The sequence below is a fragment of the Vidua macroura genome, chromosome 7 (assembly GCF_024509145.1).
Source record: "Vidua macroura isolate BioBank_ID:100142 chromosome 7, ASM2450914v1, whole genome shotgun sequence".
Classification (NCBI taxonomy): domain Eukaryota; kingdom Metazoa; phylum Chordata; class Aves; order Passeriformes; family Viduidae; genus Vidua; species Vidua macroura.
This window is the reverse complement of record NC_071577.1, coordinates 34,782,809-34,801,976: the sequence shown is the minus strand read 5'-3', so window position 1 is coordinate 34,801,976 and position 19,168 is coordinate 34,782,809. Positions and strand designations below refer to the sequence as shown.

At 41.5% G+C, this 19,168-nt stretch overlaps 1 protein-coding gene across 1 annotated transcript in view; it reads right to left on the bottom strand.

The window, feature by feature from the left end:
- THSD7B (thrombospondin type 1 domain containing 7B) overlaps positions 1-19,168 on the bottom strand; it is a 297,299-nt gene that overhangs the window by 183,471 nt on the left and 94,660 nt on the right. The window contains exon 7 of the mRNA XM_053982943.1: positions 6,605-7,400. Coding sequence (XP_053838918.1) covers positions 6,605-7,400 — 796 coding nt within the window. The remainder of the gene's footprint in view (positions 1-6,604; positions 7,401-19,168) is intronic.

Genomic DNA, 19,168 nt, shown 5'->3' with positions numbered 1-19,168 from the left:
CCTGCTATTCCTTACAGCAGTTTGGCCAACCTACCTCCCTCTAAAGCAAACAGACTGGGGCAATCATGTCAGGATTGCTGGGCAGCCTCATGGGGGGAGCAGAGAAGATAAAGGGCATTCGCTCCCTTCTCCACTCTAGAAATTGGTCTCCTTTTCACATAGGTCAACAGGAATATTCCCATTGAAACACATCAAGTTTGACTAGACCCTCAATCACCAGCAAAACAGAGCATTTAGTGGCTTCTATTTGAACTTCAAAGTAAACAAAAAAAAAAAAACTGTAACAACTCGATTTCTTCAGCCAGACTAAAACTTTCACAGGTGCTGTGAGGATGAATTTACTGAGGTTTATTTAAATTATGGATTCTCCAAACTTGTGCCAACCCTCTGGCTGGGAAAGCCATCCCTGCCCAGAAATTACCCTTGCACTGGCAAAAGCCTTTGTCAGAGGCTGAATAGCTGTTCCTTTCCCTGAAAATCTCCCCCACTGCTCCTGCTGTGAAAGGCAAGATGCAACTTTGTTGACCTCAAGGTGAATGAGACATGGAGCTGGCAATTTCCATCCTGTTCAAGTAGGCTTTTGAGGGAGAATTACAAGCAACTGCTGAACAGAAAGAAAATTAATTAACTTGTACCTACTCACTCAGAGCCTCCAAGTCAAATTAATTGTGACACCGAGCAACACAAAGACAAATGTAAAAACACTCTTTTGCATGAAATTCAGACACAGCCTTTCATGTCACAGATGTATTTAGGACGATCTAATACAGATAAAGCCCAGACTTGTGAGACACTCACTGATCCGAGGCTGCAAACCAGACACAGATTTGTGCTGCTGTGGCTGTGTCCAAACCAGCAGGGACAAGAACAAGGTCTTGGGGACAGGAGGTACTGTATCAGCCCTGGTTTTAAACTGATTTTCCACATATTCATGTCTCAGGTTACATCTTCTACTTGGGGGTCGATCTGGTAACAGTGATACAGTAGAGTACTTACACAACTGATGTTTTTTTGTGTGTTACATGCTTGGATTGACTCTGTAAAAGCCCAGGAATTGTTTCCCAGCCCACGCTGCTGTGTCTGTGGCACAGGATGCACCCACTAGTGAGCAGCCAGCAGCAGCACAGAGCACAGCTCACCCAAGTGGTACAGTGCCCTCTGAGCCTCTTGTGTGCTCAAGGGCAATAAACCACTTATTAAAGAAACACAAAACACTAGGAAGGAAACCTACCCACATCTTTTTCACACTCCCAGAGTCCTGGAGCAGAACAGCAGAGGAGGAGGAGGGAAAGCAGCCCTGGGTACTACCCTGACTGTGCAGCTCCACATTCCCATGGTCATGTCACTTCAGGCTGCTGCCCACAGAGCAGCACTGCTGATCTCCTCCATCTCCAGCCACACACACCCCCATGAGACACAAGAACTGTGCAGCCCTGAGCTGAATTCCACCACCTTCCTGCTCTGGACAAAAAGCTATTCACCAAAAATAGCACATTTTTCAACAGCTCGGTGCCTGTGCTATATGCCCTGCAGTCACAGAGCCATCACATCCCCGACATGGGAATGAGTGGGAACAGGTCCATCAGCTGGAAAAAGCAGCAACACCATCCAGGAGCCGTGCACCAGTAAATCAGGTTGGGCACAGCACAGGAGTCACCCCTGCTTTCCCTTCCCAACTGCAGCAAGGCATTCAGAAGCACAGGTGAATGCATTTCCTTACATTACAGGATGAGACAGGCGGTTCTTGTTAAACCTTTCACACTGAAAGGATCATCTGTAACTGGGCACACTAAGAAGCTGTCACCATGCTGCTGGCACAGAGGCAGCACCAGGAGGATAGGGTACCACATCCAGAGCCAGGCTCTCCTCCAGCAGCTCAGGAAGACTCCTGGGAAGTCTCATGCCTGACATGGGAACTCATGTTCAAACCCACGTGCTGCAGAGCAAGATAATCCTGAAGTGAATGAAGTTAACAACCCATTTCAATTTTTTCTCTTCTTCAGCAGTGTCTCCTATTCTGTAATCAAAGACTCAGCCCTACAGGCTGCTGGAATTCAAATACCTGCTCTTTGCACTTGTCAATAATATTAACATCTCCTAATGGACAGTCTTGCCATATTTCTAACAGCATCAAAACACTCATTTCCCTTAGAAATTGGCAAACAGTGTTAACAGGCACACTTCTGAGAATTCCTAATGTATTTTTAGGGTCTTCAAGGGCTGACAGGGCTGTTTTGGATACCATATATTCAATCTGTGCAGCAGAGGTTTCTTTGGCAGAAGAAACATCAGCGCCTTCTGTACCAGGTGGGTGAAGATAGGGAATATTTGCCTGCCATACAACTGACCTAAGGGAAAGAGAACTGGGAGACCTATAACCAAAACAAACATCAGTAAAGATGTCAAAGTTTTGGGGTCTCCAGAACTTAATGTATCAGATCCTCTGTTTTAATTAAAAATAAATGCTGGCTTCCATTTGCACTACCTTGACAGACTCTGAGATCTTAGGCTACAGAGGCAGTTGCCTCCCAGCACAGTTTGGGAACAGGAGAAAAAACACAGTTATTATTGGACACCACTTCTAAAATCATCGAACCCCAGAATCGTTAGGGTTGGAACAGATCTCTAAGATCATCGAGTCCAACTATCAACCCAGCACTGCCAGGTCCACCACTAAACCATATCCCCAAGTGCCACATCCACACACCTTTTGAACCATCCCCTGAGCAGCCTATTCCATGCCTGGCCACTAAAATGTTACTCATGGAAACAAAAAAAGCCATCACTGCTCCTTTGTTTCTTGTGCTTTTAAATAAAAGCAAAAGAAATGAGAGACAAAACTTTTGAAAAGAACATTAGAAAATAAAATATCCTTCTCCAACAGCTCAGGGATTTGTTTTGAAGCCTGAGCACTGAGGCTTGATTCCTACATCTGCCAGGAGGAATGTGAACATAGAATTCCTCTCCCAGATCGGAATCACAACCATCAAATAGCATTTTACAGCACAGCATTTTCACCTCCAGATTGCAGAATCTCGTATTCATCTAGAGAACAGAAGAATGTCAACACTGAAACTGCAATTTTTTTTTTCCTAAAAACATACTACAGCAAAGTGGTTAAGCACAGTCCACTAGGAAATGGATAACGGGAATTTAAATTACAGAGGCAAACAAAAGAGTTGAATGCTGCTCCACCTCCTCCTTGACAGATGGGTTGTCCCTTGACTGAGTTTGACCTGAATTTTCACTTACAAAGCAAAGTAAACAGAAACCCAAATCCAAATCTATTATATCACTGTTGTCATCTTACACATAGAATGAAGAGTTTAAGAAATATGTACATAAAAGACTCCTAATCCAAATAATAATAATAAAAAATGCTTTATAACTGTTTGCTCCTGACTTTAACTTCTCAATATGCTTAGTTGAGCACACACATCAGGTTAGAAAATCAGGTTAAATTTATTTAGAATTTCAATGTCTAACTACGCACATTTATTTTACTAAACTGCAATTTAGTGTCTAACCTAAACAACCTCTTATTAAAAAAAAAAGGAAGGAACTCAAGTGCCTCTGTCTCATTATTCTGCAGATTTTTATAACTGTGACGAGACAGGAAAGCAAAAATAGCAGCATTTTTTTTCACATTCATTTCTTGCATCTTTTTCAGTTTTTTTTTAATGCATGGAAGTGCTCATGTTTTTAAATCTGTTATTGGATGTAAGGCTTAGGGCAAAACTATAACATTTTTCTGAACAAAATTGAAACTTGAATTCTATCCGAAATAGTATGAAAAAAATTCCAACTTTTTAAATAAAGTCTTTAAAAGGTTCAAACCAGATCCATAACATCATTCTATTTTGATGTTACTCCTTTTATTTTCATGAATGCAACGTTTCTACACCAAAATCGTTTCTGAGCAAAAGCAGACCCGTCTCGAAGTCTACTGATGTTTGGCTGTTCAATTGTTGTCATTTTAAGGTCTTTTCAAAAAGGTCTGTCCCTTCCTTTCCTCTTCCTTTGTCCCTTTTCCTTCCCTTTTGAGAAATGCTGAACCTCCAGACTGAAAAGATATTTTATCAAAAACATCCCCAGCTCTGTTTCCCTGAGACAGCATGTCCAGTCTTCCACATGCTTCTGCTCCTCTCCAAGTAATTCCTATTTACAGCCCTGCAATCAGACACCTGTAAATTAAACAACCTTGGAAATATATTGGGCATCTTTGCCATTTCATTATAAATTAGGAGGCAGGATGAGGGCGTAGCCCCTCTCCTCTGGTGGCCCTTGGTGGTGGTTAGCTGACTCCTGTTACCTGCAAGGACTGGGCAGTGGTGGAAGGCAAAGCCCTGGCAGACCAGCAGCTCAGAGCCCACTGTTAAAGCACATCCTGGGATACTCCTATCCCCGGCCTCAGTTTTCCAGAAGTTTAATTTACAGTGGTGCTTGCTTAGCAGCGTTAGAAATGGGAAACATCAGCCAGGAAAATACAGGAGCACAAATAAGGCACTTCTTTCCTGGTTTACAGCAGACACTTGGCTGCCTGCCAGTCCCCACTACGGGGTTATGCAAATGCATTTACTCTTCTTTATCAGTAGCCAAAATACCATCTCTGTTGTAAAGCAACATCTGTAAGATCGGCCCGCTCTTCAGAAGAATGGCAGCAAATCTGCTGCACAACAAAACGAGGAGGACACCACCAGGGGATGCCTAAAGGGAGCAATTGTCAGGAGTATTTGATATCTGTGACACTCCAGCCCTGGAACTAAACACAGATTGGATTTTGGGCTGGATTTTTAGCTTTGAATTTTAGGTCCGAAAGGAGAAAGGAAAAGTGTGTGAGTGTCTGGATGCTGTAACATGACATGACCTTTTCTCCTCTACTCAATCAATGGGTTTTGCTCTTGCATTTAGAGTAAGAGTAAAGGATGGGTAAGGCCCAGCTCTGCAGTAAATCTGAGACACAAGCTCAGCAGAAAAAGACTGCCAGGAGGTGGCTAATGGAGCTGTACGTTCCCAAAAAGAGGGCTAGATCAGCAAAAAACCCAGAAAGGAACAAGGAAAAAGCTCGATCAGGGACAGCCACTAAAACTAAAGCTCCCAGCACCCTCTACACTGTCATCCAGAAATTCAATGTATAATACAGAAAATAAAACATCTACAGAAAGTTTCTATTTCCATTATTAGAGCAAATATAGCAGTGAGTGTATGAGGGCAGAGCAAGTGAAATTTTAACAAAATCAGGATCCTCCTCCCAGAGCCCCTGATAAGAAATGAGATACAAAAGGCAGGAGAAAGCTAACAAGTGTTAACAGACATGAAACTGCTGCTGGTCGCACTGTGGAATAAATCACAAGTGGCTCCATTAAAGTCAAGCAGCTACATGAGCATAAAATCTGTATATTTAGAATCAGCACATAATAAGAGACAAGTAATAAAGTCACGATGTTAGAAACTGCTGGAACATTTCACAAAGCCTGACTTTTTTCCAACTGATAAAAAAAATATTCCATACTTGGCTATGGATGTAATAGGAGTGGGTAAGAAAAAAGGTCAGAATTTGTATTTTCACCTCAGTGTGTGTGCAAAAACACTGCAGAAATTAACAGGGGTAGAGAACTGGATGTAAAATAACCCCTTCTCTCTGCCATTTGAGTTTGTGCAGGCACCAGGAGCTATGGATTACTGAGAAGCAGATTGATTTCTGCAAAATTCAAGAGCAGGATTTTTCAAAAACTTCTCATTTCCTTGAAAAACAGAACACAGTAAGATCTCCAGAAATTCTGACTTTCTCAGAAGTCAATCAATTTATCAGCTACTGGCACCTACCCAAATCCAACCTGAAGTCAAACAGCAGAGCTCAGCTTAAATTTATATGTGAGAAATAGAAAGAATAAATATTTCTACTATTTGCTGCACATTACTCTAACCTTCACATTCAAATTACAGCAAAGCAACCTATATAGACTAAGATAAATCATTAGATAAAACATTAGATAAGGACAGAAATCAACAACCTCAACAAAGATGGGCGTGCCAGTCACCTATCCTGTACCAGCACCCAAGAGTTACACCCAGACAGGAAGGCTCCTCAATAAGGATGACAGTCCCAGCTTTATTCACTGATTTCTTTCCAAAATATTCCTTCTAGCATATTCACAAGGCCAAACTTTTCAGACTTATTTTCAGACTGTATTGATTCATAAGAATTAAGGAGTTTAAGCTGATGCAATCTTAGCCTCTTATACCAAATATATGCAGTACATGACTGAGAATGGATCCTCCCTCTCCCACAGCCACGGCCCAGGAACTGCACAAAGTGATATATAATTCCATTTTCTCAAAACAACAACAACAAAAAGAGACCCAGAAGAGAATTATTAAAAAATATAAAGTGAATTTAAGCAGTCGCAAATCGTAGAAGAATGCAAAATCTTCAACATATGCTAGAAAGGAATTAAATCAAGAAAAGGTTCGTAAAGAAAACATTAAAAAATTCCATTTAAAACTCAAGAACGGGACTCATTCACTGTGGTGCTGCCAGGCAGAGCCAGCGCTCCATCACACCAATCCAGCGGGGATGGCACGGAGCAGGAACCAGCCTTACCTCAGCGCCGCGTGCTCTCCATCGCTCCTCACGCACCAGACCTGCCTGCTTTGGTAACCGATCTCCACCTCCCCGGCAGGGTGGTGGGGATGAGAGCCGGCAAGTCCGGACGTGCTTCGCTCTCCAGAGTCCGACCCCAAATCCAGCATAGTCCTCCCCGCCAGCTCCACGTCTCTAGGATGGGGCAGCCGGCATTCGCCCCACGGGCCCAGGCGGAGGCTGTAGGTGTGCTGCTCCTCCCCGAGGGGACAGGCAGGAGCTCGGCAGGCTCTGGATTCCGTCAGGTTGGGGCACGGGGCACCGCCGTAGAGCGGAGGGGCGATGACGGCCCGTGTGCGGTGCTGCAGGCTCCGGGCGCAGCCCGTGCCGCACGGGGACCAGCCCGAGAACTGGGACACGACGCAGTCCCGCGGGCAGGGCACCAGGCAGGCCTGCTCGGCCGGCGGCTGAGGGGTGAAATACTCACAGATCTCGCTGGACACCACGGTCCTGTTCAGCTTCTGCAGGCAGCGGACGCTGCGGCGCTGCAGCCCGTGCTGAGCCGTGACACAAACCTCGGCTCCGGCCTCAGCGCCCGCAGCCGAGACGAGCCCGCACCTGTCCCATCCCGAAACCTCCCACTCGAACAGCTCCAGGTGCCAGTCGCAGACTTTAAAGCACCTCCGCTGGCTCTCGGGTTTGTCCTGCTGGTCGCAGTTGGCGTGGAACGTGGTCCAGCCCTCGGCGTGGGTGCACCAGACGGCCCGGCTGCGAACGCCCCCCGAGCCGCAGTCCCCGATGCAGCGGCCCCAGTGACCTGCAAGAGAGGGGCTGGTGAGACACGCCGCGAGTGCTGCCCTGCGAGCTGCCCTGACAGCGGCACAACACCCCCGCTGAGCCATCAGCTCACAGCGTTTGGGCTGGAAGGGGCCATTCTCATTCCCTTCTCATTCCTTCTCATTCCAACCCCCTGCCATGGGCACAGACACCTTCCACTACCCCAGATGCTCCAAACCCCAACCTGGCCCTGGGCACTTCCAGGGATGGGGCAGCCACAGCTGTGCTGGGCACTCTGTGCCAGGGCCTCACCACCCTCTGATTAAAGAATTTCTTCCTAACTTCTCACCTAAATCTTGCCTCTTTTAATTTAAATATGTTCCCCCTTCTCCTATCACTATCTGCCCATGTTAAAAAATATAAATCATATGTAAAATATAAGCCATATCCCATCATGTATTAAAAAGCAAATAACTACCAGCTGGTCCCTAAAATTGGTTAAATGCTTCCTAAAGGCTGTGAGTCGCTTCTCCCAGTGTACTCACATCACTGGATTGCTTGGAGAAATTTGGGGAAAAAAGAAAATGCCTCACAGTGCTTCAAATTAAAGGCAAGCCTTTAATTTCTGCAGCAGTAAAATTCATCCCAAATGAATATTTAATTTCATTTGTACAAATTAATATAAAAATGATCATAAAAGAACAATCATCTAATAGGAAAAGAAAGTCAAGTTAGATAAGAGGAAAACAGTCTTAATAGAGCAATTAGTCAACAGAATAAACTGCACTGGGAAGCAGCAGAGTCATCATCCAAAGGGATAAAACAGTGAAGATAAATACATGAAAATAATCACCCTCAAGGTACACTGAGTAAATCGTTTCCACTTGCAGCACGTGGCACTGTGAGAAGTGGCAAAGCCATCATTCAGGAGGAGAAATTAAACCAAAATAAAACCCAGCAATGTAATTTTCAGTTCTGGAGCACACGAACAGACATACGTAATCGTATGAATCTTACTTGAGGATTTACAAGTGAAAGCAATCAGACAAGGCTAAATAGAATGATTTGTCTGTGAAAATATTATTCAATAAAAGTCCACCAAATCAAAAAAATACCGAGGGCTATAAAGTACAAAATTGCTGGCAAACTGAAGAGCAAATGTAGAGAAAAGCACTCAGGCCGAATCTTAACTATTAAAGGGATTTTGATGATCATCTCAAGGGGGTGTTATCTCATTCCTAAGTTTAAAAACTTTCCAATACCTCATAAAAGAGCCATTTTGTTCAGTACAAACATTGCATATGTAATTCTTGCCTGAAAATACACTGCAACTGCCCTATCGCTTCTATTTTTTCAAGGCAGAAAATGAACTTGCAACAAATAAGTCTATTTATATTAAGCAATGTTACTGCAGTCAATTTTTTTTTTAATTTATTTTAAAACTACCGGAATCAGTTAGATGCTCAAAAACACACAAAAACCAAAACCAGTCCCATAACAGCTGCAATTATAATCCCAGGTATTTTGTTCAGGCATAGGTGGTTTCATTGGCAATCCCATTGTTCTTTCTCTGTGAATAGAGGAGTTGATCCTCCAGAGACAGGGGCTTGACATTCTATAATGAAAAATGAAAATAAATAAATAAAAACCCCTAATGTTTTTATTTTTAGGAAAGGAGAGAAAGCAGATAGGAACTGGATATAACTAAACTTCTTCTCCAATAGATCCTATGCTCCACCTGCCCCGTTTCCAAGCCAGGGCTGCAGCTCTGCCCTCAGTCAGGCACCTTTTGCAGTGGTGGACAGGCTGGGGCAAGAGGAGATTGCAGAGTCCTCAAGGTTTAGACAGCTCCAGCTTTTGCTGAATCCCTCAGGCTATGTGCAAAAATCTTTGTCCTTATTATGCCTCTGTTTCACACCAAAAGACATCAGCCCAAGGTAAGGACTCAGTCATGACAGATACCTTGAATGGGAAAAGGCAGCATCAAACTCTAGTGTGCTCTACAAGCTGTCCTACACTAATGACAGGTTTTCAACAGAATCCAGTGTGCTTAAAAACTAAGTAATAATAAAAAAAATTAATCTTTAAATATGCTTTTGAAGTTCAGTTACAGGGAAGAGGTCCATTGACAATTTAAACATTCGTCCTTGGCACTTCACCTTGATCTAACAGAATATTCTGTTCTAATGCCACCAAGATTTGAAACCAGACATCAGATTATGCAAATACTGTTATCTAAAGATAATAGTCAAAATTCAGACCTCAGGTACTGGGTGGCTTTTTATTAACAGAGAAAAGTAACAAGGATTAGGCATCACAACATAATTGTATCATGAACTTATTTATTTCTGTACAGCACTTCAGCAAAGGCAGTTTAGTTTTTAGAGATGTGGAAGTTTCAGTACAGGAGAAGTTCCATTTTCACCAGTTATATTTAAAACAGATTTTTTTTTTTTTTCATTTCCCTTTAGCATTAAACAGAACGGAATTTTACACATCAATAGGACCTTGAAACACATGAGACCAATCAAGGATTTACTATTTCTTAAGATAGTGAATTGCATTAAAAATAGCATTAACCCCCTCCCCGCCATGGAGGAATGCCAAGCAGTTGCAGCAGAGATCAGTCATCAAACCCAGCACTGCTCCTTCCCTACTGCACAGAACTCTCCTGGGTGCTGCTCATGAACTGCTCTACTCATGAAAAGCAGAATGATCACTCAAACATTAACAGGATAAGGAGACACTCAGCTGAAGCCAGAAGGAAGAATTGGCCATTATTTAAAGTCAGATGTGAATTTAGAATGAAAGATTATTAAAAAAACAACAACAACAAAAAAAAAACCACCAAGCAAGAACTTGTAAGTAATTATGCTGTCATTAGACACATTATAATTTGCAATTATTCCCTGGCAGACATACTAAAAACAGAGCCTGCTCTTGGCATACCAGAAAAAGAAGCATGAAAAATAAGGTCAAAAATCAGATGCAAAACCCATTACTATAGATTTTTTTCACTTCCTGACAATCTCCTCAGGACGCAGCAGTAGACTTATCCACAATGTTTCACTGCTTAGTTAAATATCCTGTTCAGTAGCTTAAATGAGGAGAAAGCTGTAAATACTTCCTCGTCAGTAGTCCGCTTTGTAATTAGAAGTTAATTATTTTTAGAAGGCTCATATTAAATTTACACTTTTCTCAAAATCTATCTGAGTCAATTAAAAGAAACATCTCAGCACAATGTGAATTATAATATTAACTGTGTTATAAACCCACCGGAATTTAGGCATCAGAAGTCTGAACTGCAGAAACATGCTTTACAACTCCCCATATAGAGTAATTAAAGAAGAAGACTAAATAAGAGGAAATTAATTTCACAGTGATCTGTCTATAGAAAGTACAAAATATGAAGACAAAGGATGGACAGTCTGTCTCCTATGTAGTGTAACCTAATCAGATACTGGATGGATGTTTGATCTCCTCAGAGCAGGACATCAATGGAGAAACAGACTGTGGATGTACATGGAAACAGGGAGGCTCCAAGCTGGGTGTAAGGAAAAACCTCACTGCTGTGAGGATAACCCTAGGAATAGGCTGTCCCAAAGACAACAGAACCTCATCCTTGGAGGTTTCCAAGATCTGACTGAACAAACCCTGAGACACCTCAGGGTGTGCATTCAGTGCTGAACCTGCTCTGCGGCGAGGTTCATCAGATGACCTCCTGTGGTCCTTTTCCACCTGGGTTTCTCTCTGTAGGAGCATCTAACTGAAAGGAGGCTTTCTCCAGCAGAATGCAAAAAAAAAAAAAAAAAAAAGGTTTTTCACTAATAAATACCACTGAGATATGCAAAGTACCAATAAACACACAGCAGCATTAATAAATCCCTTAGTCAACCAAGCCAAAGAGAAGTTCAACCAAATCACTATTTCCAAAAATGAGAAGTGAAACAAAACTTGCTGGGCTCACACAAAAATCGTAACAGACAGATGAGGTGTCTTTGTTTATGAACAACTGTGAACAAACACATCCCACTGTTTCTTCCAGGGCATCATCAGCACTACAAGCAATGACATGAAAGGGATTAATAAGTCAAGACAATCTGTTAAAGCAAAATTACACATTGTTCTGTTTCTCATCTTTTATCAGCCAGAAAGAGCTGTACTATCACCCCATTCAGCTTCTCTAACCCCTTTCAAAACATGCAATAACACAGCAACTAGAGTTTATTTGATGCACTGTGCACTGATTTGTTTTTCCTGCCTTCAAGACCTACCTACAACTGCACCATAATTGTGTCTGAAAGGATGCAGTGACATCTGCTCTCTGACACACAGGTCACGCACACATAAGGCAAGCAGGCTATACAGACAATACTTACACTTTATAGACAAAATAAAACACCACTGAACACCAAACTTAAAAGAGGAATCCCAGTAAGAGCTGCTTAGTAAGTATGTTATTGCTTCATAAGAATTGCTAGAATAATTATGCTCTGTTTATTGTGACATTTTAGCTTAATTGAAACCATTTCACCATCGGAGAATTCATTCAATAATAAGCATCTCCCACAATGACTCTGTCCCTGTTGCTATATTCTGATTTGCAAACTTAGCAGAAGATGAGCAATTAGTAAAACAGAATATTGTGTTAGTAATTTGGATCAGATAAGAGATATGCTCCAGTGAAGGAACACTGAAAAAATTAATGGACAGCCATTGGAATAGCCCTATTTTCTACCCATTTTTACCCCCTCTTTCAGTTTAAGTATCAAATTTAGGAGCAATCATTCAAGACCTTAACAACTTGCTTTTGAACAGAATCTCCTCATTCTTTTCCATCATAACAAAGACGTACAACTTCATTTACTGAGGGGCATAACTCCCCAAAATCCCTGCAGCATCCACTTTAATTGAATACTTCTGTTTGAAATGTCCCAGAAGCCCTCTGAATGTCATCCTTCCACCAGAGCACGGCTATGGGAAGTGCAAAGCTCCAACTCAGCCTGTGAATTCTGAGAACAGGTAACAACTGACTCAGAGAACACATGAGCCTTATTCCTAATGGCACTACAGCTAATTAATTACTATTAGTAAGAGAGAAAAAATAAATTCCACTGAATACGTTTCATCAGAGTAACTGGGTGTTTAATGAGAAGGTTTTATGAGATTTATGTAATATTAATGTAATTTTATGAGAATTATGCATGTTTTATGAGATTTGGACATATATTTATTTCTCATATGCCAAAGCTGTTGGAAAATCATACAAACTACAACATAGTTCCTCACCAATATTTTTTTTTTCTTGGCATGATACAAAGGCATTCTGGTTCTTGGCACATTATGCCAAGAAAAGTAATTTTAAAGATTTAGATAAGGATCCTACAGCCACATATTTTCTTGCAGACTAAACAGGATAAAATCTTTGGAGTTTAGGACACCAGATCTGGGATGTTTCAGTATTTTATAATACAAAGTAATGTATGGCTGTAGCTGGCTGAACGGCCCATCCCTTGCTTTCTAAAAGAGCCCTCCTGTCTCCTTGCCCTGCAACTACTGCTACATCTCAGCCAAAATAGAGATTATTTTCTTTGCCTATTCTTAACTGTCTCAATTATTTTCCTATTTATTATTAACAGCAATCCCTTTTTACTATAATCTATGAAAGATTCTATACAAAAGACTATTGTCCTATTTGCAGTGTGTCACACAGGGCATAAAAAATTCCTCTGATTCCTGGGATAAATTTTAAATATATGCAGCACTTTTTTAAACTTTCATGACCTACACAAATGAGCAATTCAGCAGCTTAGTTATTCATCTTATTTCAGATCTGAATAAATGTGAAATTTAGTGACTTACAGCCATGCAGCAGTTTGTTCCAATTTTACATTTCAGGTTTTTTCCTTATTATCCATATGCTGTAACACTCTAGACACACTCCAGCAAGAAAGACATTCTGCAGCAGAATGTAATGAACACCGCTGTTTATGAAAATACAGAGATTTACTAACCCCTTGGCACTGGAAGGCAGGATTTCCCAGTATTAAGAACTAATGTAAATGGTATTAGCTGAGCTACTCAGTCATGTGCCCACACCCCAGAGACAGCCCAGGGAAAAATATTCTTTCCTTTCAACTCTCAATTAAAAATAGAAAAATAAAAAAAAACACCCAAACCCCCAGACATTCCAAAACATTTCTGTCATATTCATCCCACACATTTTGAGGGTCTGTGAGAACAGATTTCTGGCCTTGACAGCAGTGGATATTAGGATATGAGACCATAATGTATATAAGCTTATGCATTGAAAAATAAAAAGAATAAATAGATCTTATCAACAGATTACAACTCTAAATTGTTTACTGCATATGAGCCTAAAACCACCTCAGTGGTTTTATAAATAGCTATAATCAAACTCTGGCTTTTTTGGAATTCCAAACATCTATGGAAACCAATTCTTTTTAAAACATAATAGCCTTTGTAAAGTATTTGTAAATGTAACCTTAAGCGCAAAAGAAACGTTTCTTCAGTCGCTCCAGCTTGACTCTGGGGTTTGTAATCCCCAGCAGGAACTGTTATTTCTCAGTGGAAAAAAAACCCAAACCCAGAATCAACACAAGACAGGTTACACAGCACCTCCTGTAACACAAACCACCAGTTTACCAGTGGGGGCCGTGGGGAAATCCTGGGCATTGCTGGACACCCCTCTCAGCAGCACCTTCTTCTGAGCCCCCAGTTATACCTAAATCTTTTCTCCAGTCCACAGGAAGTCTCAGATCCCTTCAAGCACAATGAAACAAGAAGCTGAGGAGGTCCACTCTGATATTTGCAGAGCAGTAGAAGGAAGAGAGAGAGATTTGTGAATGGGGTTCTTTCTTACTTAGCTCTCCAGTTGGATACAGCTCCTTACACCACTGCTTTCACACCAGCAAGCTTCACACAGAGTTTTTTCTGCTTTTCCCACACACTGCCTTCCCCTTGCTGCCCTTCACAGAGGCAGTCACTCTGAGATATTTTTCAAGCATGCAAAGCCTGAGTTTCACCCCATGTCCATGTTCTGCTAACAGCCCAGCTGGGATGCCCTCAGCTCTGGAGAGGCCACCTCATCTGCATCTTCACAAGGAACCTCAACAAACACATCATGGAATGGTTTGGGTTGGAAGGGGCCATAAACATAATCTCATTCCAATTTCCTGCCATGGGCAAGGACACTTTCCACTAGCCCAGGTAACACCAAGCCCTGTCCAACCTGGCCTTGAACACTGCCAGGGAAATGGGGCAGCCACAGCTACTCTGGGCAACCTGTGCAAGATCTCAGCACCCTCACAGGGAAGAGCCCATGAACAGTGAAGATTGGCATTCATAGGAGGGAACCACAGTAAGAAACCTTCTGCCAAAGGTCACTGCTCTGAGGCAAGGCCTTGGTGGGACAGCCTCGGGGAGGCACTGGCAAAAGTTCAACATCTGTTTATTCGAGCTCCAAGACACACAGAGAATTCTTATTTTAGTTCTGTAATAATTCATTACCCAGCAAACACCAAAGACAGAGCCTAACCCCTCTTCCAAATTGTGGTAACTGCAGTTTCTAATTTGCTTACTCTTTCATGAAGCTTAAATTATGTTTGTTCATTGAAAAAAACCAGCAAAATTTAAAAATTGTTTCAGAGAAAAAAGTTGTGAAATAATATAGCAATCTGCACACCTGCAAAACCTTTCTGAAGTATCCAAATTTACTTCACAAACACATTATCACAGAAATACATGCATCCCCCTCCAGACATCATTTTAAGGGAGAACTATAATTTTTCTGCTTAGCTTCATCCTATTTCCAACTTACATATTTTATAACCCACCACAGCCCAGAAGCACACATACATTTTCAGCTACTACAGCAATCAATATGTGATGGTAGAGGAATGGAAATCCAGAGTTGCACATGGAGGTGCTGCCAAGTCTGGCTGGGGTGAAACAGGAGCTGCTTTACCTGTCCCTCAGCCTCCTGCAGAGCTGATGTACCCATAGATGTGTTCTCCTGGGGAAGTTCTCCAGGTGGGACCTCTGGTGAGCCCCACCTGGCACAGCCCCTGTCCCCTTGCTCTGGAGCAGAAGTGGGGCTGCCCACAGCACTTGGAACAGAAAAGGTAAAACACAGACATCACATACTGCTACAGAAATACCTTCTCAACCATATGGGCCACTCATTATTCCTAATAAACATTATAGAAGAGTTATACAATGGGCAGGAGCCCCATGGAGCCCAACTGCTGCTAATTAGTATTTCTGCAAAGATGGAGAACACCTATAATAATGATTCCCTGGCAACAGCATAATTAATTCATATGAAAAGCTCTATTTTTAAACATGTGCATTATCAATTCTGTAAAAACTGGACAGAGGTTATTGTAGAACTCTACAAATTGCTTTTACTGGGCGTTTTCACTTTATTTACAGTCCATATTTAGTTATCCCCTTTCAATTATTAATAATGAAATTTCATTTACTCTAGACATTCCATATTCTCGAGGGAAAGCATTTTGGAAAAGCACAACTCGCTGTGTTGTGTGGAAATAGCCGTGCAGGAATAAACCAAATGAGAAGCTATGCCAAAATGTGGAATATAAGTGTTCTCCAGCAGTAAATCAATTTCACTGTCCCACAGACACAGCGAGCACTGTCAGGAGGGCGGCTGAGCAATCTAAGAGGGACAAAGAGATGCAGTTTCCAGGGCATAGCAGGGTGAAAGGTCTTGAGATGCCAGTGGTTTTCCCTTCAGGGAAGAAGGATAGGTATACAGCACATACTGAAACAAAACAAACAAACAAATGTGAAACCAAACCAAACAAACAAACAAAACCAAAAAAAAAACCCAAAAAAAACCCACAAAAAAAACCCCAACAACAACAACAAAAAAAGCAAGCTAAATCTAAATCCAATTCACAAGAGTTCAGTTTGGAGGGGGGAAAATAATTAACGTAACAGGAAAGCCAAAACAAAGACAATAATGTCCTAACTGAAATAAACTCCCATGACATCATAAATGCTGTTTCTTGACAGCAGAACAGAATACTAAAATGATTCAGTTTGCACTTAGGGAACATGATTACCTCATTCAGGCTTGCAGGTGTTAAGATAAGAAAAATCTTGGGAATCTTGTGCCAAGAATTACAAAATATAACTAAGCACATCATATCTGGATGAGTATGTGAAGAAAGAAAAATCTCCATCCCATCTGGAGGCAGATTTTGCCAGGCACCATTCCAAATGGCTGCACATGCAGGTAAGTGAGAGCAAAATATGGTCAGGTTAAGAGCTGAACATCAGGCCAGACTGAGATCCAGGGATTGTAGGACGGGGTTTTATTAACCCATTAAATTTTCTTCTAGTTTTAATTTTAATTTCATTTTTTCCTCTTCCAGCTGAGATTGATTCCATGGAGCAAAAGCCAGTAATGCTCCAAGGATAAACAGAGGAGAGAGCACAGAGAAGATAGTTTGGGCCATAAATTGTGTCAGGCCCTTACCAAGAGCCCAAGAGTTTCAAGTCCTGCAAGGTGTTAACTCACAGTCCAGGCTGGGAACAAGCACTTCAGGGGAAGGGGCAGAGTTTGGGATGCCTTTTTCCAGTATCTGCACTTCTGAAATAAAGAAAGCTGAAAGCAGAGCATCAGTTCCAGTAAGTTAAAGATGGAAGTGTTCAAACACCAAACTGCACCCTGAAGTTACTTAGGGGTCAGCCTTACCAGACTGGCAGATCTTTGCTACCTCTCTGGCAGGTGTTCTGCTCACACTAGCCTGAATTTGTAGTGGTTTTGCATTTCTGAATAGCCTTCATCTATCACTGAAATCCTAACAGATGGACACTTTTATTCACATTTCCACAGCTTCAGCACAAGGGATAAAACCACCTCCTCTGAGATGTTTAAACAGCTGATAATACCTAATCCTGAGGCTGGTTTTGCTAGCACAGCCCCACATTTCTTTCAAAAACCACTACCAGATGGGGCAGGCAGCATTCAGGTTTTCTGTTGGCTGAGCAGAGATGAACAATCTTGAACTGGGAAATCTGGTCACTGCTGCCATAAAAGATCTCACGGCCTGATTTTTTGAAATAAAAGAATGGTGACACGGGAAAACATCAGTTACAGATGCACATATGCTGTACATGTATTTCACATCCAAACAAAGGCATCTGCCACCACAATGTTAGCCCACACTTTGCAACTGAAGATTTTTTAGAAGCAGACGTTCTTACACATAAGTAATCATTTAACAAGGCCTCAGAAAATGCAGCCCTTAATAGATTTAATTAACAGGTTAATGATGTGCATAGCGTGCATGCTCTCAAAAGCAAAGATTTTCACATTAAGCTTGTTTCTGTTTCATAGAAGCAGCTTTCTGTAGAATATCTGTGCTAATGTAATTGCACATCTGGCACTTCTGCTGCTTTCAATTGCAGAGATATTTACAAACAGTGCTAGTAATTTGCACAAGAGCACCTATCTGTTCTACTGTTTTACACTACAAATAAAGATATTTGCATGAAAATCCAACTGCAAAGAGTCCTCTTTCGTACTCCTGAGTAGTTCTGTTGAATATATAAAATGATAATTTAGCCTGCACAATAAATCTAACACTTAAGTCATGACTGCCTGAGATACCTGCATAAACTAAGCCTGCCTCGGGTTCACCTTGATATAAAGGGGTCAAGTAAAAATTTTTAGATAATTCTAAATTAAACATCAGCCCTGGTAATCATCTCTGGTCCCCCGTGCCACCACATGGCAAAACTAATGTTTTAAAATATAATTTCTTGGCGATGTTAATTCATCATCCTCACTGTAACTGGGAAATGATCAAAAACCAGGCCAGAATAATGGAAATCCCACATTATCTCTACCAGTATTGTCAAGATAGTGCAGTGGTTATTAATTTAAATATGCCTCAAAGAACTATCACAACTTCAAGCACGATTCAAGAAGATAAAAGGCCATTCCTGCCTCAAGCTGCTTTCAGTTCAATTTAGGTCACATTTAGGTTCATCAGATAGCACCTGAAATCCCTCAACTTACTAAATATTGACAGAAGATGTTGCTGCCCCAGTGTTTAATCAAAGGAGTGGACCCCAAAGTCCTGACTGAAAGGAGATGCTATCAAAGGAACCTTCCAACACCTGCTCAAGCTCAGGAATGGCAGAAAAGATAAGCCAAGACAAATATCCCTTTCCCCTTCATATGTTAAGGCACATCTGATTAAGAAAAATCATAAATTATTTACTAAAAGGAAAAGGATATATGTGTGAATGTGCATGATGTACATAACTGATGTCAAATATTTTAAGTACACACTGACAGACATATAAATATGTGCTGTGAGATATTTATATCCAAATTATTTTGCTCACATATTGGAATCAATCAGTGCTTTCCTGCTCAGTCTGTATCCCACACACCAGAAGCATATGTAAAATGTCATGATTGCCATACCATGGGTTCTGAAATACTGGAGCCAGCTCCTAACCCTTCCCACAGGAGACACCTCCAGTGCCTTGGAGGTCATGATGGAGGCTGTGGATACTTCTGAAGATCAGATTCTGACAGGCAATGGACAAAACACTGAAATCTGGTCACCTAATTATTCCAAATCCCCTGAGAGGAATGCAGACAGGCAGAACAAGGAGTGATTTTGGGGAACAGGGCAATAAAAACACTTAGCTAATAATCCTGAACCACAGATTTCAAGTGACTTTTAGTTTTGCTGCTTTTATATGAGTAAGCTGTTTCCATATGAACCAGCTCATTAGCATGCC